General features: G+C 31.6%; 2 protein-coding genes across 2 annotated transcripts; both read left to right on the top strand.

Annotated features, from left to right (window-relative positions):
- Positions 1-27: 27 nt before the first annotated feature.
- Positions 28-3,180, top strand: LOC135120384 (serine palmitoyltransferase 2-like). The gene is made up of 11 exons (XM_064044684.1): positions 28-92; positions 693-786; positions 888-964; positions 1,012-1,098; positions 1,532-1,641; positions 1,959-2,013; positions 2,148-2,205; positions 2,272-2,337; positions 2,540-2,675; positions 2,813-2,925; positions 3,041-3,180. The coding sequence occupies exons 1-11, from the start codon at positions 33-35 to the stop codon at positions 3,178-3,180; spliced, it is 996 nt and encodes a 331-aa protein (XP_063900754.1). The 5' UTR covers positions 28-32.
- Positions 3,181-8,798: 5,618 nt separating this feature from the next.
- Positions 8,799-10,566, top strand: LOC135120383 (proline dehydrogenase 1, mitochondrial-like). Its single transcript, XM_064044683.1, has 4 exons — positions 8,799-9,026; positions 9,098-9,201; positions 9,253-9,439; positions 9,497-10,566. Exons 1-4 carry the CDS (start codon positions 8,861-8,863, stop codon positions 10,564-10,566), a joined length of 1,527 nt encoding a protein of 508 aa, XP_063900753.1. The 5' UTR covers positions 8,799-8,860.
- Positions 10,567-13,156: the final 2,590 nt, after the last annotated feature.

The raw sequence follows: 13,156 nt of genomic DNA, 5'->3' as shown, positions 1-13,156 counted from the left end.
TTTATATATTTATATATATTCAGGAAGCTGCTATGGTTATTGGTATGGGCTTTGCCACCAACTCTACAATCCTTCCTGCTTTAGTGGATAAAGTTTATTTTTTTTATGAAAACTCATATATTATACTTTTTACTACTGTGTAGTTTTAGAAAAAAAAGTTGCTATATAAAAGTTTATTTATAAGAACGATCCTTGAAGCGTTGTATAAAAATAATATATTTATAAAATAATTATAAAATTCCTTGAATTGTCTGCTTACGCTGTTTATGGGCACAATTATGGTAAAGAGCAACTTATATTCTACCAAATAGTTATCCAGGAATCTAATTTACAGTAAGAGAAGAGCACTAATCCAATAGCAAGAGCAAAGTCAACATGATGACCAATCACTATTTTTGATGTTTGGATATTTAAAAACTACCAGCAGTCATTGGCTCATTGGTTCTTGAAGGCTTAATACTGGCGATTTCATTGGAGGGGCACCTATGATTTACGCTTGTGAGAGAAAAATAACTATAATGGGTCAATCCCCTCATAAATAAGTAATAAAATAAAAATGCAGCGCCACTTTACTGCACCGTCGTGAAACATAAAAATATGTGTTTTTCCCAATAGAATTGCGTATAGAAACAGAAAAATATAGTATCTATTCATGAAATTAATTGATATTTTTTTATTGTTTGTCTTTTTAGGACTGTATTATTTTGAGTGACTCTCTCAACCACGCCTCTTTAGTTTTCGGCGCGCGTATATCTGGCGCCAACATTCAAGTTTTTAAGCACAATAGTAATAACTTATTTTTTTTAATAAATATAAAAATCCAATATAAATGATTCAATTAAAAAAAATGTTAACACGTGCTTTCCGCTCCTTTTTTTTTCTCTAAGATATGGAAAATCTCGAATATCTACTGCAGCGAATGATTGCTTCTGGGCAACCGAGGACTCATAAGCCCTGGAAAAAAGTTTTCTTTCATTAGAAAAATACGAAACTCTCGATAATGCTTGGTAGATACTTATAGTGGTGGAGGGGATTTACAGCATGGAGGGCGTACTAGCCAACCTCCCCGCGCTTGTCCGCCTGAAGAAAAAATATAAAGTTTTATCATATATAGCACTTTTATAGTTTTTTTCTTTCTATATTATTTTTTTTGCAATATATATATTGTACTTTTCTAAAAGTAAATGGATGTGTTGGTATATTGTGAGTATAAAATAATAACTTTTTTTAAAGAAAAAAGCTTATCTTAATATAAAAAACTGGCTATTTATAAACTGAGGGAAGAGCAAAAAAGTTTATACGGTGAACATCACGTGTATTATAGGAACTTTTCTTTAAAAACCCTTAATAAAGCGCATATTAGCTTCGGCCAATCGGAGATAACCTTTTGGGTTAACCTAATCACTAGCAGCTTACACCAAATAAGAAACTATAAACCAATAGTTTTTAAGGAGTTTTTCTACACAAAAACGCAGTTAATATATTTTTCTACTATTTTTATAGTAACTATTACCTCTTTATATTTGTAAAGGCTTATTTGTATTTGGACGAGGCCCACAGCATCGGCTCCATTGGAAAAAGCGGAAGAGGCGTGTGTGAGTATTGGGGCATAGACACAATGGATGTTGATATAATGATGGGGTAAGCAATAATAATAATAATAATAATAATAATAATAATAATAATAATATAATCAATAATGACACTTAAATATCAAAATTATTAAAAATTTTCGACCCAAACTATATTATATAAGGAAACTTTTATTGTTTAATGCTCAATTTTATGCTTACTTTTTAGTAGCAAAACTTCTATAAAGTTTGCTTTTATAAAGGAAAGAAAAAGTATAATTTGTTAAAAAAATAAAAATATTAACCAATAGTTTGCACTCTTTATGGCTTACCTTTTAATCAAAATGTTTATTAAAAAATTGTTTATTTTCTATATTTGTTATTAAGGACCTTTACGAAAAGCTTCGGCGCGTCTGGCGGGTACATTGCCGCTGATAAAGAAGTTCATTATTTTTATTTTATTAATGCATGAATAAAAAAATTAACCAATTAAGTTTTTTTTACTTAAATTTTTATTTATTTTATATTTGATGTTTTTATATATATAAATTGTAATAATAATAATATTATGAAAAGATTATTGATCATCTTCGAATAAATGCGCATAGTTACGTTTACGCGCCTTCCATGTCCGGTTACTTTTTTTTTAATCCCCTGCACGCATAAAAAAATTTGATAGTGTAATTGACCAATCCTATAGCGCCAATATGCGCGCAAATCATTAAAACTGTTGATATTATTTCAGGTGCTGATGGGACAGAGGAAGGTTTTGCTTATTTTCATTTATGTCTCTTTTTTTGCGTAAAAACTTTTTTCTATAAATTTATTGCTTTATAGTTATATCTATAATTATAGATTTCTTTCTGCCTACAAGCTTAATATTTTTAAACTTTTTTTTTAATACTTTGGAGGGTTTATAATTTTCTTATATATAATTTTTTTCTATAATATTTTTTTTATCCCGAAAGGTCGAAAACGATTGCTCCAGCTTGCAAGGAACACACGATACTTTCGAAGAAAATGCATTGAAATGGGCTTCATTATTTACGGCTCGGATGACTCTCCTGTTGTCCCTCTTCTTATTTATCACCCTGCAAAACTTGCGTTAGTAATAATAATAATAATAATAATAATAATAATAATAATAATAATAATAATAATAATAATAATAATAATAATAATAATAATAATAATAATAATAATAATAATAATAATAATTGTGATAATAATACGTTGTTTAGGGCCTTCTCAAGGATGATGCTTTTGCGCAACATAGCCGTCGTAGTGGTAGGCTATCCGGCCACCGAAGTAATTTCCTCGCGTGCTCGCTTTTGTTTATCCGCGGCTCATTCAAGTCTCCTTTTTAACTTTCATATTATTATAATCGTGTATAAACTTATTAAATATACCTCAATTTTACTGGCACTAAAGAAATTAATATAATTTTTTAACTTTTTGAACACGTGAAGGAAGCGAGTTGAATGAAGCGCTGAAGGCCTTGGATGTTATTGGAGACTATTTATCAATAAAGTATTCCAGGCAGCCTCACGTTATCGGTAAATTTACTGCCGAAGAAGAAAATAATGACGAGCTCAAATCTTTATATTAACGTAGTATTATAATAACTTTTTTAAAATAATAATGAAAGTTTTATAAACTACTTTTTTTTTATTGGTTTCTTTGTTTGCTGTAAAATGGGGTGTAACCTAGTATATATTACTATACAACACCTTTATTTCGAACTTTACTACTTTTAAAATAAAGGAGAGAATAAGTTCTCCGGACAAAGACGGAGAGTTCCTGCGCGGCTTAAAGTTAAAATGTATTTTTTAAAAAAAATTTCAGTTGCAGTGCTTTGGTCTCTCTGCAGTTCGTGGGTATTTTGGGTAAGCGAAGGTCACGCTGAGAGTTGCTTAAAAATTGGTAAATTTCTAGGTTAATAATATTTAACAAACTAGTGAATGGGTTTGTAAAAAAATATTGCGCGCGAGGGGAATTTCGTACGAAGTTTTGTATTAAATGTTTAGCTACCCGTTAAAGAAGCCTTTTCTTTTAGGATAAAATAAAAATCAGATCAAAGTTTTATAGAGGTAACCAAAACGCTCCTTTAAAATCATATGGGGATATAGAAATTTATTATTTTAATTTATAAATAAAATAATTATAGCAAAGATTTGCTATTCGTCTTCGACGCATTCTTAAGGAGTTATGGTTATTAAAATGTGGTCAAATTTCTTCCATTTCCGTATTTTTGATCAATATCTAACATTTATTCAAATTTTTGCGAGTAATTAACAAGCTTGTGCTTTTAAACTTTGAAGAGCGAAGTGAAATAATTATTGCTGTACAAGAATCGTTATGGCATTTTACAAAGCACTGCGATTGCTAAATTATTTTTTTTTAACAAGCTTCGACGTTTAGGCTTTCAAGCACTTAATACGCTGTTTCTTATCCTACTGCGGTATATTACAAAGCACTTTGCTGCTACAGGAGAGCTGACTATCTTACTCTACGTTAATTTAAAATCAAATTCAGTTTAGAGTGCTACAGATAAGCCTTGCCTTGTGCCTGAAGTGATGATATCGATACATATCGTTTATATACACACGTATACACTTCCTTCTGAAAATTATGAGACTTAATTTAGAGGTAAAATACCCAAAAAAAAACACAAAAGTTAAATTTTAGTCCACCGAGTTCGACGTTTAAAATTCTATAAATACTAAATTTAACAAAACTTTTGTTGACGATACTTTGTTTAGTTTTTCTGTAGGGCAAATAAGTTAAGTGTTAGAATCAAGTTCTGGCAAGCCCGACGGGTGTATTGTAAACACCTTTTAGAAGTGTATTTGCTCTAATTAATAAAAATCCTTACGTTTACCAGAGTTTGGGCAAGAATATTAGTTATTAAGTTTGTGTGACTATTCTCTGTAGGTTGACTTAAGATCTATCCTAAAACAGTAATCACGTAGTGTCTTACAAGCTGAAACAGCTCAGCAGATTTAATTATTCACCATAAAGCTCATTGATATATATGGATATTCTTATTTTTTGGGTAATTCTGCAAAGAAAAACAAGTTTAGTCGGTGTAAGGAGAACAACCATATTAAAAGTAAGTCAAAAGTTGTCACAAAAAGCTTCTTACTAAAATATTGCCTTTTTTGTGCCTGCAACTATAATCGACCACCGTGTAGCTTTTTTTAATGTTTTCTAAGGAAAATAAATGAATGGGCAAAGTATTTATCCGTTTTTAAATTTAAAGGACTAGCTAGTTACCAAGAAGGTATATGCATTAGGAAAAAAAGAAACAGTTTTTAGTTGTACATTTTAGATGTTTTAAACCAAACAAATAAGTTTCTCAAATTGTAACTAAACAAATAAAAAAAAACTTTTGAACGGAATCTCATGAAGTATTATCTACTACTCCCGTTACAGGTTTGGTTAACAATTTTTTGTTTTTAGTTAAAAGTAAAAAATATGATTTCATTTGAAAACGATACATCAAATTATACAAGGTAACGTATTGTTTTTAAGAAAAATGTTATTTACAGAGAACTTCTGTGAAATCTGTAAAACTTTATAACAAAAAGAAAATACAAAATGCTGTAGTAATTTTTATTATTAGAAAGCAAGGCTAAAGTTATTTGTCTATTAGTTATTATTGTAGTAATAACTATAATTATAACTAGTTATCTGTTAACTTTTTTTAGAAGCTATATACAAAAGTTTTTTTTATACGAACCGTAAATTTATACATAAAAAAATTATAAAAGCTTCTGTACTACCTGTATACGGTCTTTTACGAGAAAAATATATAAGTAAATTTTGGATTTATATTTAAAAGAACAGGAAACACTATTGGGTTAGTTTCTTTTGAGTCGTAGTAGTATTACTCAGAATATAAAAGTAAGTACTTGCCTGTTAGCTGTTTGTAATATATGCTTCTTATGATAGTAAGGACTAAAGAATCAATAAGCTTGAACATCTGGAAAGAACTACAGAATTAACTAAAAAAAAAACCTTCATTTAGGTTAAATTTAAATTCAAGTGTTTATGTTTATGTATTCCATGTAAGTATTTCTAAGCCTATTATAATATTTAAAGTTGTGATTACACACTTTTATAGCAGTAAGTATTTTACGTGTCCTCGAAGGTTAGTAGAAGTAATAACTAAAATATGAATTTTAAAGGCTCCGCTAAGATGCAGCTAGTTTTATATTTATTCCTTTAAGAACAAAACTATATTTACATAGATAACGAGTAACTAATATGTACGTGCCTAAGTTAATGCAAAGATAAAAGTTACATAGTACTGCTCTCATATATATTACTTTTATCGCAACCCCCTTTCATTTTTAACTAAAAAACGGGGGCTTATATAATTAACTATTAAATGAATATTGACCTTATTTTAATATCTGAATTTTTTACAAAAAAGGGGAAGTAAGTACGACATATTAAATATTATATATATAGACAAGTTCGGGAAAGGGTGGGAGGTGGAGGTATAGTTATGCTTATTGTGAGACCCAGTCATTGTTTATGGAGGCCCCGATAGCAAGCATTCTTCATAAAATAGGAGGAAGGCAATCCAGGTGGCAAGATTCTAGCACAGTAAGCGGAGGATAATGGAGTTTTTGTTTTAGCCCCCTTCAAGACCACATATCCCTCAACTGGAGATTCCGTTGGTGCTTTAGACATGGCTTTATTACAGGACATATCGAATCCTCTGCACATTACTAACATTTTTGAATTATTATCAGATCGTGACCCGTTGTTATTGCTGGTTGGAGATTTAAGTTGGACCTAAACAAAGAAAAGCTTAGAGGTAAGCAATTAAAAATCTTTTCAAGAACGCAACTTTTTTTACTATCCGATTCCTTCCTTCTCGTCAAATTGCTGGAGCCCCTCGGGACTCTTTAATGTCACCTTTATATCCCACCTATACACGTGCGACATTCCCTCTCCTTCCAACAAAATCTTCCTAGCTCATAACGCTGACGACATTGCCATATATTATAGTTCAAAACCAACTGCATTAGCTATTAAATATGTGCATACCTATCTTTATACACTTGAAAAATGGTTTGCAATTTAAAAATTACGATAAACCCTACTAAATGCTTTGCGATGATCTCAAGAAAAAGAAAGGGGAAAAGATTACAGCTCCAACGCTATCGCAAATATCTATTCCTTGGTGCAATCAAGTAAAGTACCTCGGCGTTATTAACGACTCCAAACTAGTCTGCAAGCCTCTTTAATTATCTTGTTAGAAAAATCAAGAACATAACTTCTGCTTTATATCCTTTCATATGCCAAAGAAACAATTTGAATCCTGAAAATCCTTACGTGGACAGCTATTCTCAGACTTAATATTAGTTACACATAAGTTTTATGATCTTACTGCTCGGCTTTGCTCTTAAAAACAATCATCTTAAAATGTCACAGGCGCACCTTGGTTTGCGAGGAATTCTTAACTACGTCATGAATGTAAAATTGAATCTCTTTTGCATTGCCATACAGGAGGGTTGTCTTTATGTTATGAAGATAGTCTGAGAGTCCTTATATTTGTAAAGAAGGCTAGCTTCCTCAACCTATTCATAATGAGGGAATTTAGTTTAAGCAGTTTAATTTATAGTAGATAGAACGACTGTAGTGTGTCGAAACGTAAATAAATAAAGAAATACATAGTACACTAAATTGAACGAAATTTCTTGGTCGTTCTAGAAGTAATTATATTATTAATATTCGTTGCCAATCAAATTTATTTAAACGCAAACATTAGATTGAAGCGTTTTCTTGTCACACAGATTAATCTTTTTCTTTATAAATATTTTGATCACTATGAGCTTAGTGCTAAAAGCTACACCCGATTATTTTGCATGTTGATAAGTATATAGCAAAAGAAAAACCAAGATAATCCTATCTATTAAAAAACTTAGATATAAGAACTGTCTACGTGTATAAAGGTATATATTATTTAGGGTTGTATATTTTACAAGTCAAACAAAGGAGTCATATGAAGTTCAACTCTCCTGCCTTTGTTTTCAAAATAAACTAGAGCCCAATGGTTCTATTAAGATAAATTCAGTACTTAAAACTGTGGTTCTCGAGAGAAAAAAATAATTTAAATAACCTGGTTTATTTTTTAATTTTTGTTTTCAACTTTGTATTATTGAACAACTGTGTTTTTTCTTGACTGGCGCCCTAAATTTTATAAAGTAAAATACTGGTTGGCCGTTAAACGGATAAGCTACTAAGCTGATATGACTATGATTAACTGAAACTAATTTTGGTCCTATATATATTTAAACGATTTTTTAAAAACTTTTCCTTACTAAACGCAAGCAGTTGCACTATTTTTTTTTTTTAAAACATAAATTGATAAAAGAAGCCACAGTACAATTATTCGTCTATGGTACTTTTTTTAAGTGCTTTTATAAAGTTTAATAAAAAAATTTGTAAGATTTCTTCATAGGACCGGGAAAAAAAATCTTTAATTATAAAAGAATGTTATACTATGTTAGAAGCATTAAATTGACATGATTTGTAAATATACAGCAAATAGTCGTTTACAAATGATTACTTTTTAAGTTAGCAAAAACAGCAAGATAAAAAATGAGCAAAAATTATGAACAAGTACAATTAATAATATAAAAATTGCTCTTTGTTTTTATAATTTACACTAAATTCCTAACTTGCAACAAATCCATCATTCTCCTTTTAAAAACATTCTGAAAGGCTATAAAGAGGGCTAGCAATTGGTTTTTTTAAAATCATGTGTTAAGATTGACATCCACGCTAAAGCGACTATATTTAGTGTTCGTCATTTAAGGGCCGTGCTCTCATTACAAAGTTTGAGGTTATTTTTGTGTATACCTTTTTTGGCTGTAGCTCAATTAATTTTTTATGTAATATAAATCCTGACCTTTCTATATATATGTTAAATTTTATATTTTATATGTAATTTAGTTAACGCTGTTCAAATAAAGAGAAATTCAAAAAGTTATATTATGAATCATAGCGCCCTTTTTTTAGCGCACAGAAGTCAGCGGTTTTTTGTATCCACCTTATATAATATTTGTACTGCGGAACCTGTCTTTTGTGTTCAAAATAGTTTTTTTTCTTCTTTTTCTCACCTAAAACTTTGTAAAAACGATCAATTTTTTCAAGTTGAAACATTTGTTCGTAGTTTTTCGCACTTGCCTTTCTTGGGGACTCCTCGAGTTTATGAAGTTATTAGGGAAAAATATTTCAAAGTCAAAGTCATCTCTTTCCCTTTATCTGATATGAGGAAATCTTCAACTTCACTCGATTTCAATAACTTTGAGAAGGCTTATAAGCATAAAACTATTGCTGAATTAGTTAACGCGCTTTTAGTTCTTCGCGTATGTCGCGTGCGCAAGATAGTGTCGAATGCCCGATACTTAGTTACCTTATCATATAAAATACTAGGTTTTCCCCGTGTTTTAATAAATATTACTAATCTTTTAACATTTTTACTATTTCTTTCCTTTTTTTTTTAGGTGAGACGATAACAAATTGGATCCTCAGAAAAACTTTTTATAAGCATTTTTGTGGAGGCATAGACGAAGCGGAGGTAAAACTTACCATGAATCGTTTAAAAAAGGTATTACAACTACTTTTGTATTTGTTAATATATTTCCTCATGTTTGTTTAGGTTAACATAGGAACTGTTTTAGATTATGCCGCCGAGGCAGAAGTAGAAGAGAGGCACACTGTTCCTGGAGGCGGAGACGTTTCTCAAGATAAAGTGTCTGCTAGAATTTACCGCTATGAAGACGAGAAAAACTGTGATGTTAACGCTGAGATCGCTCTGCGGGCAGTCACAAGCTCTGCTCAACACGGTACTGGTGATATTATTTTATATGACCTGAAATTTTTTAAAATTATTTGTTTACTAGAATCTGATGGGTTTGCAGCGCTTAAAATTACTGCCCTGACTAAACCTGAACTTTTAGAGCATATGAGTTTGGTAATAAAGGAAACAAAGGCTTTGTTTAGTTCTCTTGTTTCTTCTAAAGAAACAGAGGAATCTAAAGAAAAAACTCTGACTCTTGCTGAATTTTCGAAATCTTTAAAACAGTTAAAATTTCAAATATCTCAAGAGCAAATCAACACTATTTTTAAGAAAATAAATACCAGCAAGACTGGTGCAATAAAATATGATGAGTGGATCAGTTACCTTGAACCAACAACTTTGTCTATGGGCGTCTTGTCCAACTTTCGTAATACTCCTAGCTTGGATGAAGTTTCTATTGGAAGAGTGAAAAATATGTTTAATCGTTTGGAGATGATAATATCTTGTGCTCAGAGAAACAAAGTGAAATTGCTTATAGACGCTGAACAATCCTACATTCAGCCCGCCATTGATCACTTGACACTTTCTCTCCAGCGCAAATACAATAAGGAGACCCCTTTGATTTATACTACCATTCAGGGTTATTTAAAAAATTCACACGAAAACTGTAAAACTAGCCTTAACCTCGCTAAGCGGGAAGGTTGGGTTTTCGCCTGCAAGCTGGTGCGCGGCGCTTATCTAGTCCATGAGCGCGCGAGGTGCCAACAGTTCTGCTATGATTGCCCGGTATTTTCCAGTGTTGAAGAAACGCACAAAAATTATAATGACATTGCTTTACTGCTTTTATCGGAGTACCCTCGTTGTAAGTTTATGATCGCCTCACACAACGAAGACTCGGCTCTTCTTATCTGTAGAGAAATGGATAAAAGGAATATTTCAAAAGCTGAAGGTGGAATTTGTTTTGGTCAGCTGCTTGGGATGAGTGATCATATTACGTATAACTTAAGTCAGGCTGGTTATAAGGCATACAAATACGTGCCATACGGCCCGGTGAAAGAAGTTCTTCCTTATTTAATTAGACGAGCAGAGGAAAACTCTGGTCTGTTGGATTCTACTACTAAGGAAATGTCTTTTATTAGAAAGGAGCTTTATAGGCGTTTTAGATTTTGGTAAGCTTTAATATATTTATTAATTAACTTTAAAAAATTTAGATTAATAAAATTAAGTGCTATTATGTTATACTTATTTCTTTGATATTTAGCTTTTTATTCTCTGTAAAGCATTTTATATGTTTGTAGTTCAATTCTCCTTTTTTATATCAAGAAAAATTTCTTTTTTGGTCGCTTTAGTTTTTAAAACGTTTACATTGTTATTGGTACCGGACTTTATTTATAAAAATATTTAATGAGCAATATTAAAAGTTCATTGTTAGGTGAGTTGCTTTCGTTAGGGCTGTTTTTACGCCCTCCCGTTGCTTTAATCTTATTTTTTCCACAACACCAACACTGCTAGTATTAATAGTGACACTACCATAAACAGCACTAAACTTACTGTTATAATTATTTTTCTCTTTAGCCTGTTTTTGTTTCTTCTGGGATATAACAACTTTTGTTTACAGTTATAGGGAAGTTCATCTTTGCTACTATTTTTCATGTGCAATAACTTAAAATATTGCTGCATAATCCGCTTTTCTTTTTTGATTTTCGTGTCTTGATCCTCTATTTTTATGGCAGAGGGGGGACTCGCCTCGTGCACAATATTGCTTTCACCTTTTTGAATCTGAACGCCGTGATTTGGTAGTTCTGAGTTTATATCTACGTTTGGCGTGTCGGTAGCTATGGCACTATCTGTTGACGGCTTGAGAACAATGCTTTGTTGAACCGGAAAACTCATCTTTTTTTAAAAACATTTAGTAAGTCGGCTCCAAGTAGGAAGTAAAATTACTTTTGCTTGCCAGTGCTCATTAAAAAAAAGTTTACTCGCCAACTTGTCATATAGAAATATGTCTACATTTGGTGCAGACATTAGTTGCCTTGCCTTAACGTTTCCAGGCATTTCTATATATGGGGTGTAAGATGCCGTTAAAAATTGCAAATGCATTGGAGTTAGGTCTCATTTATAGTTGCTTCACCCGTTCTAAAGTCGCTGATTACATTTCTGTAAAAGGCTATTAAAGTTTAAAAATCTGTATTCTCTGCTTTACTTAGGCGTATTATCCCGGCATATTGGTTAGAAATTAATCTTACAGAACGGATTTGCGATTTTATCGTGTGAGGGTACTACTAATGTTATTGATGTTAAGTTAACCATACACTTAGTAGCACCAAATATGTAAAGTGGAAATTTTTATCATTTTTAAAAACGTATGGCTTGCGCTTCTCGTTTTTTTTTTCTCTTTTTAGTGTCGCCCACTATTCTGCGCCTTTATTGTCATAGCTCGGCGTTTGATTCTAGAGAACCGTAGTCACTGTTTAAGTGATAGTATATCTGAGGGATAGAACATTATAAAAGCTTAACGTTGACAGGTCGTCAAATTTAGGCTAAGACGATAGCTTAGTAGTTTAGAGGATCGCTTCTTTAAGTCTTTATGAATTTATCAACAAAACTTAACTGCTTTGCCCTGACAAACTAAGCTTTACTTTTCTACCCTTAAACCATATGATGACGAAATTAACTAACACAGGACCCAGCCTGGTTTAGGATTTCAAGTTTTTTTTTTAAATAGATTTAATATTTTACATTTGTTTTTAGATTTTACTAATACTATTATAATTCGTAAAGCTAAGTATTTTTAATTGTTACTTACTCTTATTTACCATCTATCAAAATAACCCAGTTTAGACGATTATCTAAACCCATTTTTTGTATGTACTTATAAAAAATGAAAAAAGTCTTAAAAAACACAGAGCCCCTATTTTTTATTATCATTTTTATAGAATCGTGCGGAGATATGTAAACGGAAAGAAAAATAATCGAGTTACACGTTGAGTGAAATTTGGGTACATAAGCCAGTCGACGCGGGATAGCGCATATATTTCTTTTTAAGCAGTGGTAGTGCTTTGCGGTTGGTTATAGTATTTCAAAGTTTTCTTTTTTTCTCTGTTACCCCACTTTCTTGGGAATTCCATATTTAGGTTTGGTTGAAGTAGCCTTTGCATACTCGACCCCTTCTCTTCGCAAAACACGTCGTATAAAAGCTCTGGGGCTTTACACCTACATTAGCGTTTGACAAAAAAAGACGTTTTGAACTTATAAAGTTTAACGCGTCTAAATGTTTATGCCAACCTCACTGGAACTGCAGTGAATCCCCTCACTTCTTTTTGTTGCAACAATAATGTGCTCAATATTAAAAATAAATCTTCAAGCGAGTCTTCGTTGTTGTAAACGATAGCGCACTTACCTATGTTTAACATAGTCTTTTTGTTACGCAGCCGTACCAGACGCCAATAAGGTTGCAATTAGATTTTGGGGATTCTAGGTGCTTTCTTATCGTACATTCGACTTAATAGGACCTTAGAGGTATTACTTAATAAGTTTATAGTTATTTATCCATCTTGGATGGCTTACACTGCGGCAGCTAGTGCCCAAATTATGATGTACAATTCGTTCATTTTCTTGTGTGACTTTAAAAAAGTTATCTTTCTTCTTTTAGATGCCAGGTTTAAATGACAAGCAAGTTTTCATAGACTAACTTGTTCCTTATGTTGTAGGGGTTGTGCTTTTTGCAAAATGTAGGAGTGTCTCTTTGTTATAATAACTATTG

The sequence above is a fragment of the Zophobas morio genome, unplaced genomic scaffold, assembly GCF_036711695.1.
Source record: "Zophobas morio isolate AGI-343-1 ecotype UQ-CSIRO unplaced genomic scaffold, CSIRO_AGI_Zmor_V1 ptg000379l, whole genome shotgun sequence".
Lineage (NCBI taxonomy): Eukaryota > Metazoa > Arthropoda > Insecta > Coleoptera > Tenebrionidae > Zophobas > Zophobas morio.
Note: the sequence above shows the minus strand (reverse complement) of the source record. Positions and strands in the feature narration are given on the sequence as shown.

Excerpts from the sequence above, each read along its gene's own strand:
- LOC135120384 (XM_064044684.1), top strand. The coding sequence starts at position 33 with ATGGTTATTGGTATGGGCTTTGCCACCAACTCTACAATCCTTCCTGCT. Across the intron at positions 2,206-2,271 it reads TTACGCGCCTTCCATGTCCG|CGCCAATATGCGCGCAAATC; the intron begins GTTACTTTTTTT and ends CCAATCCTATAG. Across the intron at positions 2,926-3,040 it reads TTTATCCGCGGCTCATTCAA|GAAGCGAGTTGAATGAAGCG; the intron begins GTCTCCTTTTTA and ends GAACACGTGAAG.
- LOC135120383 (XM_064044683.1), top strand. The coding sequence starts at position 8,861 with ATGAGGAAATCTTCAACTTCACTCGATTTCAATAACTTTGAGAAGGCT. Across the intron at positions 9,027-9,097 it reads CTTATCATATAAAATACTAG|GTGAGACGATAACAAATTGG; the intron begins GTTTTCCCCGTG and ends TTTTTTTTTTAG. Across the intron at positions 9,440-9,496 it reads CACAAGCTCTGCTCAACACG|AATCTGATGGGTTTGCAGCG; the intron begins GTACTGGTGATA and ends TTTGTTTACTAG.